General features: G+C 39.2%; 1 protein-coding gene across 2 annotated transcripts; it reads left to right on the top strand.

Moving 5' to 3' along the window:
- Positions 1-2: 2 nt before the first annotated feature.
- LOC115017470 (solute carrier organic anion transporter family member 1C1-like) lies at positions 3-27,553 on the top strand. 2 transcript variants are annotated; one of them, XM_029445938.1, is made up of 15 exons: positions 3-483; positions 4,474-4,646; positions 10,437-10,578; positions 14,263-14,395; positions 15,123-15,244; positions 15,318-15,464; positions 16,692-16,790; positions 18,165-18,413; positions 19,188-19,352; positions 20,134-20,329; positions 20,946-21,111; positions 21,710-21,882; positions 24,619-24,683; positions 24,859-24,976; positions 25,466-27,553. In XM_029445938.1, exons 2-15 carry the CDS (start codon positions 4,551-4,553, stop codon positions 25,701-25,703), a joined length of 2,109 nt encoding a protein of 702 aa, XP_029301798.1. In that variant the 5' UTR covers positions 3-483; positions 4,474-4,550; the 3' UTR covers positions 25,704-27,553. The 2 variants fall into 2 exon arrangements, with proteins under 2 accessions (XP_029301798.1, XP_029301799.1); XM_029445939.1 differs by lacking the exons at positions 3-483; positions 4,474-4,646 and having other exon boundaries at positions 10,508-10,574.
- The last annotated feature ends 41 nt before the right edge of the window (positions 27,554-27,594 follow it).

Raw genomic sequence — 27,594 nt, 5'->3', positions numbered from 1 at the left:
AGAGAGAGAGAGAGAGAGAGAGAGAGAGAGAGAGAGAGAGAGAGAGAGACAGACAGACAGACAGAGAGAGAGAGAGAGATATGCAGATTAAGACGTGTTTCTGTGTAAACTGTTGTACTGAAACCGATCTATATGCAGAGTCAGTCCAAGAAAAAGAGTTAGCGGCGTGGTCACTTTTCGAGCGCGTCTGACTCACCTCCAAATTGACGGACACAAACCGGGTGTCACGTTTCACGAGATAAAAATCCCTATTTCATCTGGATTAGTCAAGCCTGAGAGTTACCGTGAAGTCGGCTGGAAATGACCTCTGAAGGTACATATCAGTCTCAGAGCATTCATGATAAGAGTCGTCGCTTCTCCTCCTTCCCCATCCACATGAGAAGTTTGACCGGAGCTGGCTGAAGGGAGGCTACCTGTGTTTCCGATTGGCTGTTTAATCTGTGTCATTTTAGCAGCTGGACGACTGTTTCACAGGACACTGAGGTAAGTGGTGCGCTTTGTTTTCTCATCCCGATGCTGTTTGTTGGATATTCCAGGTGTAGCTGATCAGAATGTCAGAGTGCGTCTTTTTTATTTATTCCAGTAGTATTAGATATTCAATATATTTGATATTCAAATACCGCTTTTTAATTTAGGCTACTGTTTTTTAGCATACATATTTCCACTAAAGACCATGTATTCCTCTTAAACATGTCCATTTCCAGGATTCTAAAAAGCATGAGACAGGGACAGATGACACCATAATAGCCATTTAAAACCCTTGTGTGTGCGTCAGCAGGGCTGCAAAACCCACGTACGAGTTGTTGCACATTTCTCGTCTGCTTCTAATACAATCCACCCTCTGATCTTGGCTGACAGAGAACTCTGGAATGGACTCGAAACTAATCACATGTATTTTAAATATTCTCACACGGAGATCCCAAAGTGTAAGGTTAGGTCATGTCTTCATCTCTTGGCACACCACAGGGCAGTGTTCTGTCTACACTGCTATATAATTGCCGCAGCAGATTCGCAGGACACCTTATTTAGCAGCCATGACATTGACGATGATATGTTTTCACTCTGTGTGCGTGCATGTGTGTGTGTGAGAGAGAGAGAGAGAGAGAGAGGACAGATTTGTGTTACCGCGAAAGTACCACAACTGTGCAAGAATTAGTCAAGAAACTTTACAGATGTGTAGTTTTCATCAAAAATAAAGGTCCATTTCGAAGATGGGCGTGTTCCGAACAAGGGGGGCGACGAAGCCAAGCCAAAGTTAAAAAGTAATTTATTCCTATGGAAAAAACCCTGAACTAGCTGTAGTAGGGCCACATGCAACACAGGCTCCAGAGGATGTTATGTTAATTCATAGACTGGAGAGCGTGCAATACGCAGTGATGTGCAACATGTCTAATTTATAATGATAGCTCATGAAATTATTATTTTGTTTAAAGATGTTTTTAACTTTATTCTAAAGTATAGCCGAAGATAGACAGGAAAAGGGGGACAGAGAGAGGGGACGACATGCAGCAAAGTGCTGAGGGTCAGATTCAAACCCAGTTGGGACATTACATTACAGTTCATTGAGCTGACGCTTTTGTCCAAAGCAACTTACAATAAGTGCAAACAATCATGAGGATACAACTCCGAACAGCAATAATCTTGCAAGTACATTGGCTTCAAATAGGTACAATCCTTTAAGTGCAGAACAATAGCTTCAAATAAGCCAAATACACAGCCTGAGTACATGCGTTAGCTACCCATGTTTACGGACTTATTATGTCTTGTTGTACTGTGCTGTACCACAAATTGCCCAATTAGGGATAATTATATAATAATACATGATTATGTTAAAGTAGCATGTTGGCACAAAGCATATTTCATATTGAATATTTCATTATCTATACTGAGGAAGTGATGCTAGAACAAGTCTTCCTATTAACCTGAAGGTCTAGTGGCTGATATAACCCACTTCTATCCTTGCTGTAATGAGTAAGTTGCATTCTGAATAAAGAAATCTTTTTTCCTAGACATTACATAACAGTGACTAAATGTCGCTTGATATAATACTGTGCTGACTACAAAGTATTTGTGGGAATAAAAGAAAGAGGTTCACATTAGTATAAACATTGCCATTGCTTTATATTAGCCTGCTTAAAGGTGCTGTTGGTCTAATTCCTTGAAATTAGGTCAAACCTGTTGCGAATACCCAGCTCTGGTCTTCAAGACTGAAAAATCATTTGGGGAGAACTTGTTACATTTGGCACTAGAGGCAGTATCATTGACAACAATGGTGATAGTATTGCGTTTGTGTTCTTTGCTGCATGACAGTCGCTAACAACTAACAATCCCCTTGAGCAATTCAATTCAGTTTTGCACATGACTGAAATGAATGAAACAAAGAAAACACACATACATCTAACACAACAAAACTGAATCTAAATACATTGACGAAGTATAAAAACACCACTGTAAAACTTTTACTGTGAAGCAGCTGCTACTGTATCAGGAAGTGTTCTGCAATAAATAATAGCTTTACAAGTGAGAATTTAACTCTATTGTCATCGAGGCTAATACAGTAGCAAAAGAGAGGATCAGATCTGAAAAAACTGAGACTTTTCTCCAGACTTAACACGGATTGTAAGAATATGACCCTAAAAATTGAACACAATTCACACAACAGCAACTCCGCCACAGGAACTATACAGCTACTGAATGATTAGTATGGAAGTGTTTTCCGTGTTGCTTGTTTTCTTAGTTTAAGCCACTCTGTTAACCATGATGTCGATATAGCTCAGCTGAGGGTGGCACAATCAAGCGTTGGCCCTGTTCACAAGCACTGCATGGATACTGCATAGGTTGTCTCAGGAATGTACTGTTGCAAAAGTATTCAAGATTCGTTTGTGTATTGTCTATCACATAATGATCGAACATTGTCTCAGGTTAGGGGCTCACAAACAACATACATAGAACGGATAATGCAGAGGGGAATTAAATAGTTTTGGTAACTCTTCATTTTGGCCAGAGGTGCTCTGAAGCGGTTGCCTGGTGGGCGTATAGCTGCAAGGAGTGGTGACGGGGCATGTGCAGCGTCCTTAGTGATGAAGTGATGAAGACTGTAGAGGTCTGATTTGAGTGGTGCCGGTGATTGTGCTTTGCCTGTTCATGATTTTTGTGAGTTTCTTCAAGTTTTTCTCTGTGAGGAAGTTGTACCAGGATGCGATGTTAAATGTGAGGACTTTTTTGATGAGTATACTGCTTGAAATATGCGCTGTTGGATCTTTTTGTCGACCCCGTCCGCATGTTGTCTGAAGGTGGCGGTCGAGCTAAGTGCCCAGGCACCTAAAGATCTCCACCTGTTCCACCACCTGTTCCACCACCTGTTCCACCACCTGCCGCTTCAGCCTCAGAAGTCCGAAGAGATGTGTGGTGTCAGATGTCCAAGGCCCCCCCCACAACACATCTCTTTGGTCTTACTGATGTTCAGTTCCAAGTAGCCCTCCTGGAACCAGAGGACTATGGTGTCCAAAGCAGTTGGTTTTACGAACCATACAGATGGTTGCCCATTTGTCATTTACAGCCATGCTTTTGGTCCGGAAGTCAGAGTCAAATTAGATCAGCGCAGAGAGTTTATCCATTTTATTTTGTAGTGAGTGCACATTTGACGGAGTAAAAGCAGGTAATGAGAGCTTGCTTCCTCGTCCCCGGTTTCTAATTCCTCCACTTTATCCCCTCTTCCTCCAAATGCGTTTTTCCTTAACAGACGCTCAGGGATTAGATCCAGGACTGGCGATGCAGGTTTTTCCCAGGAAGTCGTAGCTCCAAACTGTCAGCCGGGCATTGGGTGAGGGTACCTGGGGTTGGTGATGTGTGGATCTACTAAGGTGAAACCCATGTTAATCAGTAAACTAAGACAAACATCAACTTCCCTCCCACCAACTCAACTGGCAGAGGCAATTGTTGAATATATCCCTGACAACAGAGTGAACATGAGAGCATCTATCGGAGCAGCAGTACTGTCAGTATTGGTGAGATTTCACCCTGTTTGCAAAACCTTTCACCACTAAGCAATGGAAGTTCACCATATTAATCGTTTTGCAAATCAAAGTGGTTTCTATATAATTCTACGGTTAGATTACGGTTTTAACACACTTCCAAACCCGGGTTTATTCTTCATAGCAGTTGGTCATATGCTGTCAGTTACTGGCCGGACAACACAACAAAGTATGTAGTTGTGGTATGAAGGAATGTTTAGCTCAGAGTTTTTGATACTGTGGCTTAAAATCATTAAATGGGAAATTAAAACCTTTTGTTTGCACACGTCACCTGTGTCATTACAATGTTTCGGCGTGATTTAAGTCTTAAGATCTCTAGAACACATCCAGGGACTATTGTTTGTGTGTCAGTCCCCCCTCTGCTGGCTGCAGCAGACATGTTTCTGTTTCTGTGCTGAGGATGAGAAGTGGGTCACATGCTTGAATTATCCATTTGCAGGGTTGCATGAATCAGTGCCAAGAAATTGCATTACGTGGGAGTCTTCTGCTAAGGCGACACAGAGACGTTTCACGAGGATGGAGGTGGGAGCTGAGCAAGGACGTACACAGAGGAACGGACGCAGTGACGCCGCGGCCAGAGAACCGCGCTCCTCTCCCTGCAACAGCCTGAAGGTACATAAACAAACTTGTCTAGAATGAAGGAGCTCCAGCCGACAAACAATTCTCTTGTAGATGCTGTGTGTGTGTGTGTGTGTGTGTGTGTGTGTGTGTGTGTGTGTGTGTGTGTGTGTGTTGGCGAGGGAACACATGCTCTCTTAGTATGCATGCTATGCGTGCTAAATAACCAAGTTACAGTCTGACAAGTGTGTGTGCATGAGGGGTAATGTTTTTAACCTAAGACCTCTCCGTCTCAATACACTGCAGTCGTCTAATAGAAGGTTTAGAACTGATGAAGCACATCTGCATGTATAAACCAGACACTAGGTCTGGGTTTTTTCATAGCTTTTTCTGACGTTACTAAAGTAATATGCAGAATGAGGTGCACCGTATGCCCGCACTTAACATATATGCTAAGGTTTTTTCGTTATGTTAAATGATAATGTTACTTGTGTGAGCGGGGCTTCTGTGCTATTAAACCATGTTGCCTGTTAATAGTTTAGGACACACGCAGGTCATTTCTCATTACCTGCAAGAGCTGACTTTGCGTAGTCAGGGTTGACATCATTACTGCTACTATACCTGCAATGTCTCACTGGAATATGTGGCATGTAAGCTAGTCAGAGCCAACAAGTCTATCAAAGTGTGGCACGTGCTAAAAAAAACGTTTTGTAAATTAACAGGACGACTGCCACCTACACATTTGCTTCTAAACTGTATTTTTACTGGTTTCCAGCAAGGTGCTTTTCTCTCTAAATATTTATAATATCCATATACTGTATAAGCTATCATCAGTTTTCCACCTCCCTCCTGCACAATTGTTTATTAACAGGAAACAGGAAATGTCACTTATCTTGTTGGCACTTTTTATCTAGAGCCTTGCATTCTGCCAAATGAATTCTGGGAGAAGGCACGGCTGTAGGGGTGTTGATGCTTCCTTGGGTTGCAGAATTCAAATGATTCATTATGTTAGATGTTTTCTTACATGTGAATGACACATGAGGTAGTTGTTTATGTTTAGAGCTCACGTAACGAAACTCAACACTTCCACTCTACTTTGTCAAAGACATAATAAAAATCTGACTTTTAAAGTTCTTTACTTGGGTAGTTGCTATTCTGGATCTTTCAATCACATCACAGAATCCTAAACAGCAGATGGAGTTTGCTCAGTTGTTCTTAGCACTTCAAGGACTTCTCATCCATGATCTTCATCAGCGGAAGGAGTTAATAAAATCTATTTATCTATCTGTTTTTGCAAATCATCATTTGTATCCATCTGTAATATGAAGCACATGCAGACAGTGGTGAGTCATCAATCTTTTGAAAGAAAAAGAAAAATCTTATTTTTACAAATGAAAATGAAAATTCACAAGCAATGAAATACACCCTGCAGTTTTACTGCTACAGCCGCTCTTGGTCTGATATGACCAGTAGCATATAGGGTGGCTGATGTTAGCATATGATGGACAGAGTCAATTGGCTGACTTCAAGACTCTTTTTTTATTATGTTTCTGGGCATTTTATGTCTTTATTATATAGCTAAGAGGGGGCCGAGGGATGGTTAATGACATTTAACCAACGTCCACAGCTGGACGCTGAAGACCTAGGCCACCGGGGCACCACATTACTCTTCTTGGCTCTTTAAAATGAACTCATGATATGATATATTCTATTCTATTTAATTGTGTACTCGCCACTTTACTTTCTTGTTCGTTTGCTGTAACAAGGTAAATGTCCCCGTTGTGGGACTAATAAAGGATTTCTGATTCTGAAAAAAGATCTCAGATCTCCTCGTAATAGAAACTAAATCTGCCATCCCTTTAAATGTATTTATTCACCATTCATATTACAAGTTCGAGTAAAAAGTTCTTAAAGATTAAAAGTCATGTAGAGATACTGACCCCCAAATCAAGCAAACTTAAGCTGATGCATTTCTACTTCAGCAACTACATGCTTTTTTTTTTTACAATAATGTTACTGTTGTGTCCTCTTGTTGCCATAGTGAAACTGCCACAATGGATATCAACGTTGCTTTCTGAGAAAATAAGACAGCACATAATGTGAATCTTATAAATAGTCCACCTCAGGCTTTTATTCTTTCTCTTTTTTTTCTCCCACCTCAAACAACCTTCTCAAAAATGAAAGGAGATCAGACACTCTTGTTGGTTTTTTCTCCACATGAAAGTGATGTGAGACAATGGTGTTCAAGCAGCTTATCATAATACAGACTGCAGTAGCAGGACACACTTTTATTTATTCTCAGAATTGTTTGGTTCCCTGACCGGTTGAGACATGGAACAGCCTGTGCTCAATTTTAGTTCCTGCTTTTAAAAAATATATATATTTTACATTTGTTTCTTGCTTCAAACGCCATCTCAGAACTCCTCGAACACTTTCTGACCACATTCTGTATGATAAATTATTTTCTACTTTTTGACATCTTCACAAACGGAACATGTGACAAACTGCTGGTGTTAGTCTCAGTGCATTAGGTGGGCGACATCAATGAGCTCAGAACAAAAGCGGGTCGTAGGTCATGAGGAGACTTTTCAAGCAGTCTTGATGTGGATCCCTTTTCAGTGATCTTTAATCACAATGAGGCCACTGCTTTTTTTGGCACTCGCTAAAAAACGATCAAAATAACAGAATTAAAATGTCACAATGCATACCATTGTTGCAAATCCCAAAATGAGCACAATGTTATTCGGAAAGAGTAATCCATTATTAATTCATTACTTTCTTTACTCGTGATTTAATCAATAAATTAAATTCATTAAATGATTAATAAAGGCAGCAGCTGGTGAGTTTAGCACATAGACTGGGAACAGGGACAAACAACTTGCTTGGCTCTGTCGAAATGCAACCACATGTTATTTCTGTCTCGTTGTTTTCACTCTCTACTAATGAACAACATCTTGAATAAGAGCAACATAATTTACAAAATATGAATGTGAGGGGCTGACATGCATCAGCCATCTTTATCAGCTTTCACTTCTCAATTCCTTCTATAAGCAGTTTTGTCCCGCGATGGCACATTAGGAGTTTGCGTATGTCATATGTCATCTGAGGACATAAACTATCTTTGATATCACAATTATTTGTTTACAAACATGTGTCTGTAACCCACTCGGGTACAAACAATGTCACTATGAGCCACTACATATCTTTATTCAACTTTTGTCTTGAAACTGAAGTGTAGTGCAGCTTTCCCTCTCTAACTTTGTTAATGTGGTTTTATTAGCACTGGTAGTCACCTGCTTCCAATTCAACTACCACTACGGTCATAAGGTGAAACTACATCCTCAAAGCTGATTAGTTGCACTTTTTGAGCTATTTTGTTGGCATATGCTATAAGTTAATAATACTTCCGGTCATTGTTCTGTCTATGGCCATGTATGTCTTTCCCTGATCATTTGTGTAATGTGACTCTCATGTGTGCTGCTTTTCTCACGTCAGTACTGTATACCCGGTATGGGAATAGGGTGCAGCACGAGAACCATGACCAGAGCCACAAACCATTACTTATGTACAAGCGCTCGGGGAGACTGAAAGGGATTACACTGTCCATAGGCAACACAAAGGTTCTATTCTCCTTCTGTCTAAAATCTGCGTGAAACCACTGTCAATTTGTATGCGAGGCATATTGGCAAGAAAGGAGCGAGCAGTTACATGAAGTGGATAAACAGAGTCTATTAGTCGGAGTAAGAGAAATAAAGAAGCATAAGGAAAAGAAAAAATAGCTGTGTGACCTGTACAGGCCGAAGTAACACACACAATTACGATTGTTGTTTACATTAATAGTCCTGAATAAACTTTTTCTAGTCAATATTAAAATATTAATTTTACAAAGTCATGTTTCTCACGAGCATTGCTTTATAAATTGGCCACTTTTAGACTCTATTTAGCCTGAGGATGAATGTTCATTTACACCAAATGATAAAAACAAGTTGCTTATTAAATATTAGCCTACATTCATCCAGCTATTGTTTCGTCTCTTATTGATGTCTAGCTACAGTTTGTTAGCCTTGCTAGCTAGATGGGGGAAAAGAAACATACACTGAATAACATAATTGAATAATTGGAATTGGCATGCCACAATTCTTATGCCAGCATTGTTATGGTGGCTCCTGTGTGTCTCTGTGTGTGTGTGTGTGTGTGTGTGTGTGTGTGTGTGTGTGTGTGTGTGTGTTGTCAGAGCACTTGTCGCATAAATAAGAATGTTATTAAATGTGTTCTTAAGACTTGAATTTGAACTTTTAAACTGTTCATCTATCTACCAGCTACTGTGTGTACATTTTGCGTTGTGCTTTTTCTGACACATTTTGTAAATAAATACCTAAACAGAAAATGAGTAAGTTGATTTAAGCTTTCTGTGCTGTTGTCCTATGACACAGATAATGATGTGTGCTTTATTCCTAACAGTACTCACCAGCAAAGGCAAGCATGGGCAAACATGTGACTCTAGATTAGATTAAATTAGTCTATTTATAAAATCCTTCACCGGAAACTGGGTTCAACTGTTCATTTGTTCATTTTAAAGTAGAAACAGACATTTGCTTTAACTTATGAGGTAAATGAAGATTGCACCATGTGATGGCTATAGAATAACAGCATCATCTGTGTTTAGATTGGTTCCCTGTAAACCTCGCTTTCACAATTGAATTCAAAATGCTCCATATCTTTATGAACACCACTTCAAGGCAAGATCATAACTTTCCATGAAACCTCAAGGAAGCAGAGGAGTTGGGCTGTGCCAAGTGATTGTACAGCCCATATTTGTGTTGTGTCTTTAAACTCCATGCTGGTAGTTTTAGGATATGAGAGGAATATAGCACTGAAAATGCATTATGTGTACATCACAACAGACAATATTTTAATCATAAAAAGCTAATAACCCTTAAAAGATTGATTAAGAATCCAATTGTTGGAGATGTTGTCAGAATATATCTCAGGAATATTGATTATTTATAACTTTTTCTCTTGCATTACAAGTGGTGAGCAAGTTATTGAGACTGACGCATTTTGTAATTTATGCGTTTCCTGTAGTCCTGAATAGGTTTTGGGACTACTTTGACGTTAACAAGGAAACTAAGTACTGTATGTGTGGTGTTTTGGTCCTCCGTCATCAATGAAAGCATGAGTTTATTAAATTGCCTTTGGTCATATCTCTGTGAGAATTATTGATCATTTTAGCACAATTTAAAACGATCAAGATGAAACTCTGTGGGGATTCCTTCTCCGTCTCAGCTAGGTTTGGTAGCAGAGTTTGAACTGACTTTCACTTTTCCTCTTTACTACCATGCATACTTTTGATTTATTTCATTATGAGGACCTTTCGTCTAGACCTGTGTTCTTCTACTCTACATGCATCACCTGCCCTTGTCTATGAATACATCCATGTGTCTATCTGGCTGTCTTCACTCTGATGTAAGCCAGTTATTCTCTCATTGTTGTTGGCGGTTGCTATCTGACCTATACTTTGTGTTCATCTCAAATCCCTCTTATCCCACTCCTTAAGCTTCAACTCATCTGAACAACATTATTCCTGATCCTGATAGTGAGGCTGGCACTTGGTAATTAGTGAACGTTGGACCAGTGGAAGTTGGGTGATGAGCAGAGTTCATGCATAGTAGCAACACAAGTGCTTCTTTTTCATCACACAATCAAGTAGATTACTATTATAATTTGGTTAAAACATTGCATTTGCTTGTGTATATGTCCATGCTCCTCTGCAGAAATAATGTAACATAATTTTCTTTGTTTTCTCTCTCTCTCTCATGTTCTCATCTCACTCTCTTGTCGCAGATGTTTCTGGTGGCTTTGTCCTTTGCCTATTTTGCAAAGGCTCTGTCGGGGAGCTACATGAAGAGCACAATAACTCAGCTGGAGAGGCGCTTTGACATACCCAGTTACCTAACAGGTGTCATTGACGGGAGCTTCGAGGTTGGTGAGTAGGCCTGCCAGTCACTGCTGTTATTTTGTTGTTCTGTTTGCAGTCTCCGTTTCATGGGCTCCCATCCCTTCTCTCTTTCTGTCTTTTGGACGGAAATATGAATGGGTCACAGAGGTATTCAAGCTGCAGATAAAGGATTCATCAGGCTTCCAAGAAGCGGACAGAGGTGTATGTGTGTGTGCGTGTGTGTGCTTAGTGAGTCATGGTGTCAAACAGGGGACATAACGGTTTACTAGCTCTCTTTTTTCCTGTGGACAGCCGGACTCTAGAATTGAAAAAGGTTTTCTTATGCAATAACTTCTCTATATTATGACTTTATGTTGAGCTTACCCCAAGTAATACACCCAAGTAATGCACTGAATCAGATGGCATTAACCGGCTGTTATCAGACATGCAAATCAGCTACAAGCTGACGGACCCTTTAGGTAGTACCCAAATGTTTTGTAAGTGCAACAGAAAGTGCCCAGCTCCGTGCAGACATTTTTTACAACAATTTGTTTCCACACTGGTGATGTAAGTTATTTCAGGGACACATAATCCTTTCACTACAAAATGTGCCCTATTAGAGCTTATTGACTGACTATCATCAGCCAATGTTGACGTGTCTATATCAATATCTATGTATAATTGGGTCATAAGTAACAAGAAATTACTTCTCAGAAATGCCAACGATATGAGATTTTGAAACAGTGATTTAAGGCGCTTATAACCCCAGTCCATCTGTAACTTGGCTGGTTTATGATGCTTTAGTATAGAAAAGCAGTAAAGTTGTACAAAGCCTTTGGTGGTTCCAGAGGGAGCTGTGTGAAGTCTGAGCGGTGTAAAAGTCCTCAAGTTACAGTATGTCACTTGAGTCACTGACACAGTTGGGGATGACAACCACAAATGTGATAATTTAATAAAAATCTGTGGGTGTGGAGTTAAAAAGAAATGACCTCTGTAGCCCATTTCTGATCTCTGCTCTAGGCTAGCAGCACAAGGTTATATTAGTCCCGACTAGCATAACATCACGACCTCGGACACAAGGAAGGAAGACTCAAACGCACAACGCCAGAAACAAATGTAAAGTGTAAAAAAACAATACTCACTAGGAGGATATACATACTTTTCAGACAAATAATACTTCTTGATACACTGCACATGATATAACAAGACAAACTAGCACAAGACAAGGGGAGACAGGAAAATGTATACAAGAGGCGAGTGGAAACAGGTGGAAACAATCAGGGGCGGGGCAGACGCTGACGATGGTGGGAAACCACACAAAGACAGGAAGTAAAGGGATCTGGATTGAGAAACAAGAGGTAGGTACAAAATAAAACAGGAAGTGGCATGACAGACATTGACTGATAAAACAAGAAAACTTCAACAAACTCGACGAGACATGACACATAACACACCCAAATCTCCAATCGAGTGTTGGTGGTCAGTAACATTGTGGGTAATGTGGACAAGGAAGAATGTGGAATAAGATTTTCCTTCTCCTGTACGTCATGCTAATTTCAGGTTTTCAGGTACGACTTGTCCTGTAGGTTGTAGTGTTAACTATAGCAAGTTGTTTTACCCGATACATAGAACAAATAAAAAGGTTTGATCAAATGATTTGACCAAACCTCAAGTTTCATTTGCTTGTTAGTAAATATGGCTTGCAGCAGTATTGTATACAAACTGTATGTTCTTCTTAACACTGAAGAATTCTTGATGACATTCAGCAAAGTGTGTTTCCAGACTGTCCCCTGACGACTTTCTAGGCCAGTTATATGAGGTTAGTCCATTCAACTAAAGTGCCTCTTGTAGGTTATACATTACACAAAGCTTGCGATGCAAGATGAGACCCAAAGAGACATGATTCATACATGTCGTCATCCACTATCAGCCATTCTACTTTTGTACTTTTACTGTCAGGGAGGAGGTTTGGGCCCATGGTGACATGATAGTAGTGAAGAATAATTAACATTATGGCAGAGTGTGAAACCTGCTGTTACTCTGATGGAGATGGGGTGTATCTGCTGGACGAAAAAGGTGAGGAATACACCTCCAGCGCAGTCAGAGGTAAATACCCCGGATCTCTCTCCCTCCATATCTCTCCATCTCTCCGTCTCCCGTGAAAGCTACTTCTCTCACGTGGCCAAGGCAACTAGCTTTTTCTATAGGACTGTTGCCAGGGTAACATAGAGGCAGAACAGGGCAGCATGAAGAGGAAGGAAAAATGGAGAGGGAACAGAACAGAGAGCAGAACAGATGGAAGACAAAGTTATGGATGATGGATAATGAGCTAATTGATCCCAGCTGATGTATATATGCATGAGTTTGTATATATGTTGCATGAATCATTCTTAGCATGCACTTACACACACACACACATTGCTGTGCATCAAAATCAAAAAAGTTAATTCACAAAAAGTCACAAATTACATATTTTCATAATTATTAACATTTCTCTGTATAAACAATCTTCCCTCTCTCTCTCTCTCTCTCTCACACACACACACACTCACACACACACACACACACACACTCACACACACACACACACACACACACACACGCACACGCACACTCTTGCACATGATAAAAGCTGAATGATTGTCGCCGGGTTTGACATCATCCCATCAAATTAGTCTTTTTCTAGGTTACCTTGTTTTTGTAAAGTTTCCATGTCCATGCCTCTTGTAGGTTATAAGCACAGATGAGACCAAAAGAGACATGATTTATACAAGATTAAACATCCCCTATCAGCCATTCTACTTGTGTTCTTTTGCCATAAAATGTACTAAACAGTGACAATAGAGAAATGGTCTTGTTCCCACGTAGCATTGTTACATGTGTATGCCATCGGGCACGTTCGCTGCTTCATGCTGTAGATAATAAAATATCTCTTGAAGCTTGAAGATAATGCAACCCACATGTGATAACACAAAATAAGTCTTCTTGTTGTGTACATCCTTCGGCCATTTTGGTTGTTCCACAGGCCAGGCTCAAGACCAAAGGTCACTGCACTTTCTCAACTGTACTGTAGAACAAACTGCATGAGGATAGGCTAGAAAATCAGTTTCAGTGTTTAAATCACTTCTAAAGACTCTCTTTTACAAGCAGGCTTTTTATGTGAATCCCTCCCTATGCTCTTTTACGTTTTGTAAAGTATCGATCTGCACCTCTGTTTATTGCTGTGTTTAGCTGTTTCTGTTTTCCCTCTGTATTACCTTATTTATTGTTGCTGCCTTTGGGTTTCATTGTATGTAAAGCACTTTTTAAACATTGTTTTGCTATACAAATAAAGGTTATTATTATTATTATTATTATTATTATTATTATTATTATTATTATTATTATTATTATTATTATTATTATTATGTGCATTTGCAGTGTGTAATGGATATTATCCTGGCTAAGGCACATAGGGAAAATAACTGTTTTGGATAAATGTTTTCTAGATGTTTCCTTTAGCTTTTCCATCACATTTCTGTGTCTTGTTTTTCTACAGAAAGCAAGCAATAAGACGCATTTATACATCAATTTTCCCTGTAGCACAGTGTCAAAAGAATCTCTATAAATCAAATATAATGAAGTACTGATTATGTTCCTTCTCAAAAATACTATTTGCCTTTTCCTCATCCTGTGGTGAGCTACATTAGCTCTCTAAATCCCTGATATTCATGGCTGCCTCCGTCCTCACAGGAAACCTGTTGGTGATAGCTTTCGTCAGTTACTTTGGGGCCAAGCTTCATCGGCCAAAGATCATCGCAGTGGGTTGTGTCCTGATGTCCATTGGCACCTTCATCATCGCTCTGCCTCACTTCATCATCGGACGGTGAGTTAAAAAGACACAATGGGCCTGGTTGTTGTTTGACTTCAACTTCAGACTCAATCTCAGGTACTAATTTATTGTTTAAATGCATTTTTCTTAAAACGTTAGATTTCGTTTTGAGTTAATAAAAGTAATGCTTGAGTTTCCACCATATTAATAACAGCTGCTAAGGTGCTCCATAGCACATTTGTTAATCTGTGGTAATTCCAATTAGTTGTTAATGTGATATACAAGCTTTGTCAAAAATTAAATAAAAAAAAACATGCTTTACAAGCTGTGCCAAATATTTGCGCACCAAATTATATCCACAAGAAGACTCATTATATCATACATCACAATTATGTAAAGTCTCACTGACACCACATACATATTCAATACTTATGATGCACAACAATGAATGTTTTAGGGGAACATTATTGTTTCAGATTTGTATCAATACAATAGGACAATACACAAATGTCACAATATTTTTCCAAGATATATTACTGTACCTAGTATAGCACTGTAATTGGGTCAGCCTATACCAGGTCAAACATATTGTTGTTCCAATGAGTATTGACTGTAGATGGTTCAGGATGGCCTTACATTCTTTCAGGAGGATCTAACTGACAAGTTACATTTTAAATCTACTTTGAGTAGGATACACAGATTGTATCCTATAACCTTATAAAATTAGTATTTCATCTCTGTCCATTGTATTTGAACAGTTTCATATATGTTTTGCACACAGCTATGAGTTTGAAACATCGGTGCGATGGGTAGTGAACTCAACACTCAACCCCTCTCCTTGTCCGGTGGGCTCACCGACAGATCTGACTCAAGATGGTAAACTGCCTCAAGTGCCAGCCACAGGTGAGCACTTGCACAGATACACACTAAGTGTTGACAAGTAAAGATGTCTGATTACATTCATCTTGTCCTCCAGGTTGTGAAGGTGACTCCAACCTATCGATGTGGATCTACGTGCTCCTGGGAAATGTCTTGCGGGGGATCGGAGAGACACCTGTTCAGCCACTTGGGATCTCTTATATAGATGATTTTGCTACTGAGGAGAATGCTGCACTATATGTTGGTAAGAAAAACCTCACCCAGCGGTAAAGATATACTTACAGAAGTAAACATACTTTATCATTGATGATATTCCATGCGCATGATCTGCAAAATGTAAATTCTTAAATACCAGCGGAAATAAGCAGTTGCACAGAGGTTCTGTTTAGGTGCACCTTGACGCTAGTATAATTTCCATGCAACTTTATTTACCCTGGACTGTACAACACTGTCAATATACAGTATCCAGTATTATCTATGATCTATTAAACATCACTAATGAAAAAGGAACTCTGCTGGGTGCAATGATGACTGATGGCCGTTTAGAAGTTGTCCTCCTTTTTGATATAAACTTCTCTCACTGCCAAACCGCCTTGTTTCAAATTGGCATGAACACCAACACGCACCTTCACAACCACGCACTTGACCTCCATGCCAAATGTCAGCCTCCTAGGGTGAAAGTTTTGTGGAACGACCAACTTACTAACAGTGACCTATGGAGCTGCTGGTCTCAGTGAAAAAGGCCTCACTTGATGTCATAGGATATTTCACAATAGTTTCATAGACAATGCATATTTCTCATGTCAATCGTCCCCACGGCACACCGCAGAAACACCCGTCAAAAGGTATGACTTGTGTTATGAGTTTCCTTGTGTCTAATCACTATCTAAAATGACTCTGAATTAATCTCTGGAGTCCCATAAGGATCAATCCTTGGCCCACTACTTTTTAATCTATACATTATCCCACTAAATAATATTATGAAGAATTATAACACATCCTTTCATTCATACACAGACGACACACAGCTCTATATTTCTTCTGAGTGACTGGTTAATGCTTTCATTTTGAACAGATTAGATTACTGCAATGAGCAGAACTCTGCTATACTAATGTCACAGTATGTTTTGTTAGTACGAGAAAGAACCTTAAATGCACTCTGGAGTCAAAACAGTCTGTAATTTAAGAATAAAATCCTGTTTGCTCAGATAGTGGTGAATCCCTTTAGTGCTCCACAATAGCAGATGAGTATTACTAAAGAAGAACATGCTTACTTAACAAGTCTTTCCCTGACAAATGAGGCTTTAAAGCAGGTTTAAAACATGCACATAGTGTAAATCAATACGTATGTAAAATGTGTGGTAAAATGGTTGTGTATTACAGTGTATCAGTTGTTAATGCAGATAGCTAGAGTCCTAATGAGTGTGTGTGTGTGTTGTGTGTCTCTTTGGGTGTGTTTGTCCCATCCCAGGCTGTGTGCAGACCATTTCCGTAGTTGGACCTGTGTTTGGCTACCTGTTAGGCTCCCTTTGTGCCAAAATCTATGTGGACATTGGATTTGTACAAATGGGTGAGTTTAATCACGAGTACATGTCTAAGTTTTTCTTTAAGGCCAGACCATAATGTGAATGTGCAGTATGTCTAGACACAGTTGATGTCATTAAGCCCTCACCCTTAGACTCACATGTGAATGGATTTGGACGACTTGTCTTACATCATATGGAAGCTTACCTATCTCAGAAAGCATGTTAACACTTGTTGCTTTAAGCAATGGTTTGTTTTTTTCTTTCAGTTTGTATCATACTTAGTTATGAACTACTCTGTAATATTAGTGTCCAGAATAAGTTGGGGAAACACTTTGTATATTCAGGGTTTCATACATTTTGGTCAGATTCAATCTTTTATAATACTGTCGTAATGAATATTTGGCTTCACTACTCTGGTAGATTAGAGCAACACATGTCATGACAGCTGACAATAGTTGGTTAATAGATATATATCTATTAGTGGCCATTTTAAAACTCTAAAACCTGTGGGTCATGATTCAGACATTGAAATAAAATTATTCAGATATGATTAAAGTGAGAGTAAAATGAACTCAAGGACAAAAGTTTAAAGTGTTTTTTTATGGTGTAAGTAAAACATTTAATGACGGCTGATTATGTTTTCAGGGTCCTGGTTTTGTAAAATTATGGGACACTTGACTCTACCAGAGCGATCGGTAATGGTATTCGTAAAACCTGTACTTTCCTCCCATTAAAGATGATGATGTTGCTCTGAAAAGAGGCTTTTTCATTAATAAAACTAAGGCATGACATTATCAGATGTAACCGCGGGTAGTTCACAGGCAGTATATATGTATGCCTTACAGACTCAGAACAGGTGTACAGGATGAACATCAATAAGGTAATGAGCAAAGCATGGTGAGTAATAGGAAGGACACATCTACAATCAAATAGAGTGCAGCAAATAGAAACATAGAAAAGTAGCAGGATAAATGAACCCAAATTAGAAAAGATGGGAATCGAGAAACAGAGGCAAAGGGGATGTGAGGTCATAAGACCAATTAATAAACTAATGAAAAAGATGATGAATGATTAGCTAATAGCTAATCCAAGTCATCAAGTGTGCCATAATGCATGACTGTTTGCACTCAGTGACCGCTCAAACAGAACAAATAAGTACCTACTGCAAACCTCCATGTCTGGCTTCTCATTTCAGAAATTGTAGCGATGGAAAGGCTGACTACAGATATTTATTATTATTATATATGTTTGGTTATCCTGTCAAGTAGAGGCACTTCAGTAGGCTTTACAAAGCTTTAATAAGAACAAAACGATGAACCATATATTATGCAATTGTCCTACTAAACCATACAGGATCTGTGTTTAACCATAAGTGTATTATTTATTACATCTCATCATCTGTACCCCCCGAAACACAGAAACTATCACCATCACCCCATCAGATGCCCGATGGGTGGGGGCCTGGTGGCTGGGCTACCTCATAGCTGGGGTCATCACTCTACTCTCTGCCATCCCATTCTGGTTTCTGCCCCGCTCCCTGCCCATACCCGGGCCCCAGGGCTCAGAACAGTGCACACCAGAGCAGACAAGTTTCATTAAAGACCCTCATCTTCTGAAGCACAAGTATCCTGCAGACCAAAATACTACTTTCGTAGAGATGGCCAAAGGTAAGGATGGATTTAGAGGTAGTCATTTAACAATAAAGTCTAAAATGTTAGTTGTCAGTGCTGGAAAACTACGATATCTGGAGGGCTTTCTGGAAAAACCATCGCAATCGTATAATAGAACTAGAAGGTTATCAGGAGAGTATGGCCATTTCCATAGGTGACAAATACTACGTGTATCCACCCTGTGATGTCGATCTGCTTCAAAATGTAATGGGTCCTTCCTTGTCCAATGCTACACCCTTCCACCAACTTTCATGGATCTCGGGCCAGTAGTTTCTCCTGCTGACAAACAAACAAACTAACAAACTGATCTCAAAACATAATCTCCTTTTACGGATGTAATAATAACTGTTCAGCACTTCAGATTCCATCAATGGTCTCTGTGTTCATGAATATTGATGGTTTGAATATTTTATAAATGTAAAGCCCCGAAATGTATAGATGAATGGGCTGTAGAATAAATGACTGAAAAACACATAGACTGCGCAATTTTTCAATTTGACTGTCAGACAGGGGCTATACAATTGATATATACAATCATTTTTATATCATGCATTATTTATATCCACTGGGTGATGCCATACATTATCAAATTCTACACTTTTGTCCTACTGCCACAAGGTAATACGGCTTCACGTCTTCATGTAGCCAGAACTTCTTTTCATAGCAGTAATCAGAGATTGTTACGGTCAGTTATTACTATTACATAGAGATATTGCATATTAATCTTTTTCAAACAGGTGTGTTTCAACTCAGATTTGTATCCCTCTACAGACTTTATTCCAACCCTGCGAACTCTGCTGGGACACCCTGTGTATCTGATCTACCTGTGTGTGTCAATCATCCAGCTGAACTCACTCATCGGCATGGTCACCTACAAGCCCAAGTACATCGAGCAGCACTTCAGGCAGTCTGCCTCAAAGGCCAACTTTCTCATGGGTATGGTACATGTGCTCTCACATACATTATTTGTGTATTTCAACTTTGAAGATCATCACATAACCCAAGGAAGGCTTTTTTTCTGCTTGGCTCACATTGTATGGGAGAAAACGCTTTTGGATGTGCCTTGTTAGCTCAAATTAATTCTAGTGTCAAGTTTATAATTCAAAATTCATGGGGGTTTCTTTCCATAAATCACCTCAGTGTATCTACGGGGCAGCATTGTTTTCATAGTTAATTTATGATTTTTTTGCATCTGCTGAATGAAGCAGAAAAAGACCTTTGAAGAGGGTTATTATTACAGAAGGAGAAATGGGTCAGGGTTCTAATTTAGCCATCTAACCGCCACAGCTCCAGAGAAGGGAGCTTTGTGCTTTAGAAGAAATTGCTTTGCATATGAAATGAAATATATAGATACAAATTCTCTATGTTCATGTGGTCTCATCAAAGGAGTTGCCTGCGAGGACTAGACGGGCTGCATATGAAAGAGAATGCAATATTACATACATGGGTGTAGTTAAAAGACCATGTCTTCACATTGATGTTAAATGAAGGTATAAGAAAAAGAGACAGAATATTTATTTTGATTAAGGCGACTTAGAATTAGTTTTGTCTTATTTTCCCCCTCTACATATAAGCAAGTGTGAAAGACGATACCCGAACTTTGATACAATCATGAATCATATTTGTTGTCTTTGTTTGATTCTAGATGTATCATTTGAAGCAACATTTAATTTCAGTGAATACTGATCTTGAGTGTTGCTGTTTCTCTTCATCTTAGGTGTGATCAATATCCCAGCTGTGGCACTGGGGATGTTTTCTGGAGGTCTACTGATGAAAAGGCTGAAGCTGAACATCATGGGAGCAGCCAGGTTTGCCTTCGGCACATCTCTGATCGGCTACATCCTGTCGCTGTTTTTCTTTGCAATGAGCTGCGAGAATGCCAAAGTAGCCGGGGTGACACTTTCATACAACAGGTGAGTCATAGAAAACCACATGGTGTGTTGGGGTTACTGCGATCTAATTATATAATCACCCCAAATTCAGTTAAACACAGTAAAATTATTGATTCGACAGACAGGTCATCGGAAGCTTGGCTCTGTAAAAATGGCCGTGTTGTGCAGGATTTTCCGTGTCCTGATAGACGATCCTCTCTGACTAATCAGTGGTCTGCAGTGTTTAAACTCCACCTTATAGGCTCAGCTTGCTTAGAACCCCGACTGAGGTACCAGGTACCGAGCAAAGAAAGTACAAGGTACCATCCACAACTTTTGGTGATGAAAAAACAAAAAAGAGCGATTTGAGTTAAGTAGAGTCGTGCCGTACCATGCAGTGGAGAGCAGCTATCTGCTCACTCATTTATCACACCCTCACCCCACCTCACCCAAAACCTGACACCACCCATGTTCAAAGAAAAATAATAACAAGTAATATTACGTTTTCCTAATCCATCTCAAGTTTTCTAAGATGTGACATTTAGAATAAAAAACAACATTAAGAGTAAAAGAATATATCATTTCCTCTTAAAGGTATATTGTCTTTTTTCAAATGCATAACGTGTAATAAATGATTTCCTTTCATGTGCTCTTCCAGCATGGATAGCATATCGTATGATAAACACTCAGTGTTCACAGCATGCAACTCAGACTGCTTTTGTTCAGCGAGTGACTGGGACCCAGTCTGTGGAGAGGATGGCATCACATATGTTTCTCCCTGTCTTGCTGGCTGTACCAGCTCTTCTGGCTCAGGGAAAAACACAGTAAGTGGATAAGGTGCTCAAAGTGTACGAAATATTACTCTTGGAAAACTAATTTCTAGTATTAGATACCATAGCATTGTGCAGGCCGCATAGCACAGCTTTGGCTTGTTCATATGCCTAAAAATAAACGTTACGTGTACAGTAGTCAAATACTCTGTTGTTGCCATGAAGTTTTGCTGACCAGATGTTAATGTTACTGTATGACCCAGGGGCCATCAGCAAGTATTACTCTTTATATTGCAGTATATAAAAAAAGAGAAAAAGAAACAGTGGCTATTTTTACTCTATTTTTTGTGTTTGTACATTTATTTATTCTCCACTGATTGGATTTTACAGTTGTCGTGATATTTTCTGTCTGATTTAATTTTTTTATTAGACCCCATAATCTTTAAGTAGATTATGTGAGTGCTATCAATGGAGTTACCTCGTCTTTACTGGGTCTGTTTTTCATTTTATTTTATTGATTATTAGCGAATGCAGTGATTTTGGTGATCTACAGATGTATATGTGAATGGTTTTGTACATTATATGTATTGATGTGTTTGTATGTGTCCTGCTATACATGATCACGTGTGTGCGACTATGCATGTCTCTCCAGGTCTTCTCTAACTGTAGCTGTGTCGGAGTAGCCGGTAACTTCACGGCCGGTACAGGTCAGTGCCTTCACAAGGACGACTGTGACAGGATGTTCCCGTATTTTCTGGCTCTCTCTGTCATCACTTCCTTTATCATCTCCCTTGGGGGAACACCAGGCTACATGTTTCTCATCAGGTCAGATTTAAAAACAATTTTTGTATTGCACATGGACTTTGAAGTTACTATATTACCATTGCTTACAATGCTACAGTGTAACAGGCCTTATAAGCTTTAATGCCACCATGTCTATTATTTCACTTTGTGTCTGTTTTGCAAATGTTATAAGGATTTTTCTTTTCATGTTGAATACGTTTAAACTGGATATATGGATACACCTTTAACTTGGGCATAGATGATTTGGACCCTTTGGACTTGTGTTAGTCAGTGCTGCTTTCACAAGCACTTTTAAAATCTTCTTAAAGTCATTTTTGAATTGCTTGATTTGAGTGCTGCTTTTAAAAGCATGTTATTAGACATACTGAGGAAATTGGTGCGCATACCCAGTTTGATGAAATCCTTTCTTTCATACAGAAAGTTCTATGTGTTCATTAACAACCATACGTCCTCCTGCTACTGTCAAGTATGGGGGACCTCAAGGGTCAATTTTGGGACAAATTGTATTCTCTTTTTATCTGTCTCATTAGGTAATATCATTTGAGATGGTACCGTTATGCTGACGACTCTCGGTTGTATGTCCCTGATTAGCCCACTGGCCTCAGTGTTCTTTACAGGAGTGCCTATTAGATGACCCTCCTCGGTATATCTCAGATCTGTTTATCTCAGTACAACCCCGCTCCCACTCTAGATCTTCTGACAGGGGCTTTTTATCTGTTCCACACTCGCGGCTGAAGACAAAGGGAATAGAGATTTAAGATAAGAGCCCTGAAGCTCTGGAACACCCTGCCCGAGGAAATATGGCAGGCTGTGTCCTTTATATTCAGTTTTTATGATGTGGTTTGTTTAGTACTTTTATTATTTTATTGCTCAGTTTTTATGTTTTGTTTTATGTGTTCTTTGCTTTCTATGTGAAGCACTTTGTAACTTAGTTTTGATAAGTGCTAAATTAATCAAATATATAATCCATCCATCCATCCATCCATCCATCGTCCACCGCTTATCCGGGGTCGGGTCGCGGGGGCAGAAGCTCCAGTAAGGAACCCCAATCTTCCCTTCTCAGGGCCACATCCTCCAGCTCCGACTGGGGGATCCTGAGGCGTTCCCAGGCCAGTGAGGAGATATAATCTCTCCACCGAGTCCTGGGTCTTCCCCGGGGTCTCCTCCCAGCTGGACGTGCCTGGAACACCTCCCTAGGGAGGCGCCCAGGTGGCATCCTTACTAGATGCCCGAAACACCTCAACTGGCTCCTTTCAACGTAAAGGAGCAGCGATTTAAATATATAATTATTATTATTATTTTAAAGCCTAGCCAACAGATGTTTCTTACTGGAATTCATCTTAATGTCAACCATTTTTGTAGCAATTATTAAGTTAGTGACATCAGAGTCAATAACATTTTTCCTTCCATTTGTAACTTTGATTCAGTTGCTTTAAAAGCAAAACTTCGTACCCGTATTTACTTTATTTTTGAAGACCGTATGTCTGCCTGATCTGCTTATTTCCAGGAATTATGGGAAATGAATATTTTTAGCAATCAAAGCATTCAGAGACATTCATTTGGGCCATTTCTTGCTGACTTGTGTTTTTGTGTGTGTGTGTGTCACACATATAAACAGTGGCTTTGTCCAACAAACGGTTTAAACATAGTCTGTTTCAATCATATGATTTATTGAGATTTAAATCCCTTTTACGTGATGGTACTGGAAAGAAGGACATGGTCAATTGAGAATCACGTAAATCCTTCAAAGCCAATGTCTGATCCAATGTTAAGAAATGAGGTCAGGAAGACTGTTGAGATACTAACTGAAGCTACTTTTGTCTTTTTGACTTGCTGATCTTATAGTGAGAGCACATTTCCTAACAATAATTTAAAACTATGATATGATGATAGCATATCATATCCTGAGAGCATTGGTCATACAATGTGCATCGATTTCTGGCATCATTACATATGTCGTAAAGATGTCATAAAAAAGCCATAAAAGAGTCATAGAAATGTCATGGTACAGTATGTGAAAAGTGAAATTAAAAATGTCATACTATGTCATAGAAAATGTCATAGTATAATATATCATAAAGGATGACATGGAAAAAAGTCATAGTATAGTATTCTGTAACAATTTTATAAAAAGTCATAGTATAGTGTCACAAAAAACGTTACTATAGCAATGATATTGCTGTTAGTGAAGTTATTTTCAATGGAATAATCTGCAGTTTAATGTGGAAGTTGTTTTATGTGTGCACTGTTACCGTGCGGCCCTCAATCATATGCTGGATAGATTCTTCTGCACTACAGCATCCTCTGCTGGCTGGGACTCCACTTAACACAGAGACATCTTTACCTACACATGACACACAGACACTCTTACACACACACACACACACACACACACACACACACACACACACACACACACACAAGATGTCCTAAAGCCATATCAGCTGATCCTGTTGGAATGCACCGGCCTCACTGGAATGAAATGAGTTTACTTTCCGTGTATCTATGTGTTATCGTACTGTCAACTCAGAACCATACAATGAATGTATTCCCACCTCATGAAACAGTTAAAAAAAAGTATTTTCATGTTGTACATTGTTTGACTGAACTTGAAGTTACTACTTCTTCCTAAGGAGATAGAAAAGAACTTGAGTTAATCTTGCTGTGCTGTGTTTTGTGCTGCAGACATAGATGATATTGTCGAACCAGTTTCTGATTATATTTCCTGATAAATGTCTGCAATTTCTCGTCATAAAGGTGCATCAGACCACAGTTGAAATCCTTGGCGTTGGGTTTCCATGCTCTGGCAACACGTACCCTTGGTAAGTGTCCTTAAAAACACATCCTCCATTGAGCATGTTCGAGCGGCTCAGGGTTAAGATGCAAACCCTGTAAAAGTGTTATGCTGGTTTTGAAATCCTTTTTGCCATCTTTCTTCGAAAACGTCCATATAAACTCAAATATACTTGCTTGAAAATATATATTTTTGTCTTACAGCGGGGATCCCAGCACCCATCTACTTTGGAGCAATCATTGACACGACATGTCTAAAATGGGGTCAGAAGAGGTGCGGAGGCATAGGAGCCTGCAGAATCTACAACACCACTGCATACAGGTAGTCACACTCACAGTCAGGGCTTTGTGGATCTTTTATTTTCTGTATTCGTAAAGATTCAGTTAACGCGGTCTACTTCAGGCTCAGACTTTTCATATTTTATGTGGCAATGACAAAGAACATGACATTTGAAAATGATGTGGACAAAAAATAACCACTGAGCGCCTTGAGATTGTCACGTTTGACATCAAGGATAAATGATGTACCATAAACTCTTTATGGTAACGGAAAACTTCATAGCAACAACATCTGTGCTGCAAAGCTCGTTCATATTAATCTGTGTGTGAAGCTTTAACTTTCCTCCTTCTCAGAGTCATAACTCAATCATATCTGAATACAAAGACACAATTAATCCGGTGATAGTTGTCTGTAAATTCATGGGTACTTTGTCGTCATTTACTGTTTTCTGACATATCCTCCTCCTGTCTTGTAAATCTAATCTTTACCATATCAGTTTATATATATGTGTTTTGCATTTTAACTTCTTAGGATAGCGTACCTGGGTTTGACTCTGAGCCTGCGGACTATCTCGTTCATTATTTGCATCCCGGGGTTCATTCTGCTCGGGCGACAGCTGAGGAAGGAGGAAAGGAACGCCGTCCACGGGGCTCTGGCCAACGGCGGAACAGAACTGGAGGCACTCCAGAAGGAAGAGTTTGTGATTTCTAATTCTGACCCATCACAACAAACAGCAGACAACAGCACAGACAGGGAGACGCGGCTGTGACAGAACTGACCCCACTTGTCTCCTACACGCACACACACACACACACACACACAAATAGCACCATACGCAGACATATACACACACAGTATGTACAGAGTGATACTGTACACATGCACACACACACACTCAAATGAGATTTGCAGGGAATCACATGTTGTATCCAATCATCTCATATAAAGCATAAATTCTATATTTGTACTACTGGACCTGTGAAGGCTTTGTGAATTTGACAGATACTTTGATATAACTGAAATATTTCTTGAATGTAAATGCTGTTGTTGTTTTTCTTATGCAGAAAAGTATAACTTTTCTGCTTTTAATGGTGGCACGAGATTAGATGGGGAATGTTTCTTGTACAGACTACATTGAAAACAGTATAATCTTGAAAACCAGCATTTATAAAGAAGCTTCTTTGGAATTTTCGCATCACTGTGAGAAGTGGCTTTGTAAACCATACGCACGACACTGCAGTTAAACAGAAATCTGTAAGGATGAGGAAAATTAGGCCTTCAAAAGAGACGGGAAATTGATTTTTTCAATATTTTAAATAGAAAGACAGCTGTTTGTTAGGGAAATACATGTTTGAACGTGTATTTCAGTAACTTTTAGAAGGCTTGGCAGTTGTTGATTTGACGTGCGCCTCATTCACTCAACAGTTACCTCAAAATCATGTGTCTCACGTTTTGAACAGATATCTGAAGACTATTTTCATTTGACTTTTAAATGAACGGAAGTATTTACACTCACTTAGAAAAAGAAAAGTTTAATTTCTGACTGACTCTAAAACGTGTGTATTTTTCCTTTAAGCCCAAAGTCAGGTCTGATTGTATTGCAGTTTGTGTTGTTTCGCTTTCTGGATGTGAACTCGCTTCCTTTGGTACTCGTAAAAATGGAAATTGTATTTTAGTGACATTTGCTTACCTGTTTGTCAAATGAATTGTTTGTCATATTGTTAAGCTTTCAACCAGCACTAGCAACAATTAACTCTAAATCTGGTATTATTAAGGAGAAACACATTATATTAAGAATATACCACACACTAAACTTTGTCATGACACTGATAGTCATGATTAGACTGAATTCAATGCACCTTAGCAGTCCCTGATATTGAACAGCCATTTTTGCTGGCTGAGGTGAACGCTCGCTCTTGTGTCTGTCATGTGTTGTGCCTTAGAAAAAGGCAGAAATTGTACTGTTGCGACATTAATAGAAATATATATAAAGATATACTGTATGTTGTCCCAGTCTTTAGGCAAACAAGTCCACTGTGTGTGAAGTGTCACCACAGGAAATGTGCATTTATATTACTGGTGTGTATAAACTCAGCTTCCACGTCCGCAGCCATTGCTATTATGTTGAACTGGTCAGTTTTTTTAAGGATATGTTGGGTTTTTCTCGTGTATTTTTGCGTGTGCATGAACTCCTGTGCCAAAACACACAAACAGAAATATCTATTCTCAGGTTTTTCTTACCGATTTTATTTTCATAAAACAGCTTCATCACACCCACAACACATTACTTTGAAATGTGTCAAAAATAAGTGAAATTGATCGTCTAGCTACTGTAGCTCAAGATAATCGTATTTATGTTGTCATTAATATGAAGAAAGGTATAGCATTTTATCATTCAGGTGGTGACTGAGTAGTCTTTTCAATTCAGGTTAAAGTTTCAGGCACAGGTGGCCACAAGTACAGACTCAGAGCGGCGCAGCGAGAGGTGTAGAGGAAGGAAGTCATCATCATCTCAATGATGTAACTTGCATTAAAGAAATCAGAATACAAAATAATTTTCTCGGGACTATTTTTGTAACATTTCAAAGAATATCTTAAATGTAATACTAAAATAAAACTTTTAATATCCAATGAAATTGTGTGTCGGGTGTTATTTATTC

The sequence above is a fragment of the Cottoperca gobio genome, chromosome 13 (genome assembly GCF_900634415.1).
Source record: "Cottoperca gobio chromosome 13, fCotGob3.1, whole genome shotgun sequence".
In the NCBI taxonomy this organism is placed as follows: Eukaryota; Metazoa; Chordata; class Actinopteri; order Perciformes; family Bovichtidae; genus Cottoperca; species Cottoperca gobio.
This window is presented reverse-complemented; position numbering and strand designations above follow the sequence as displayed.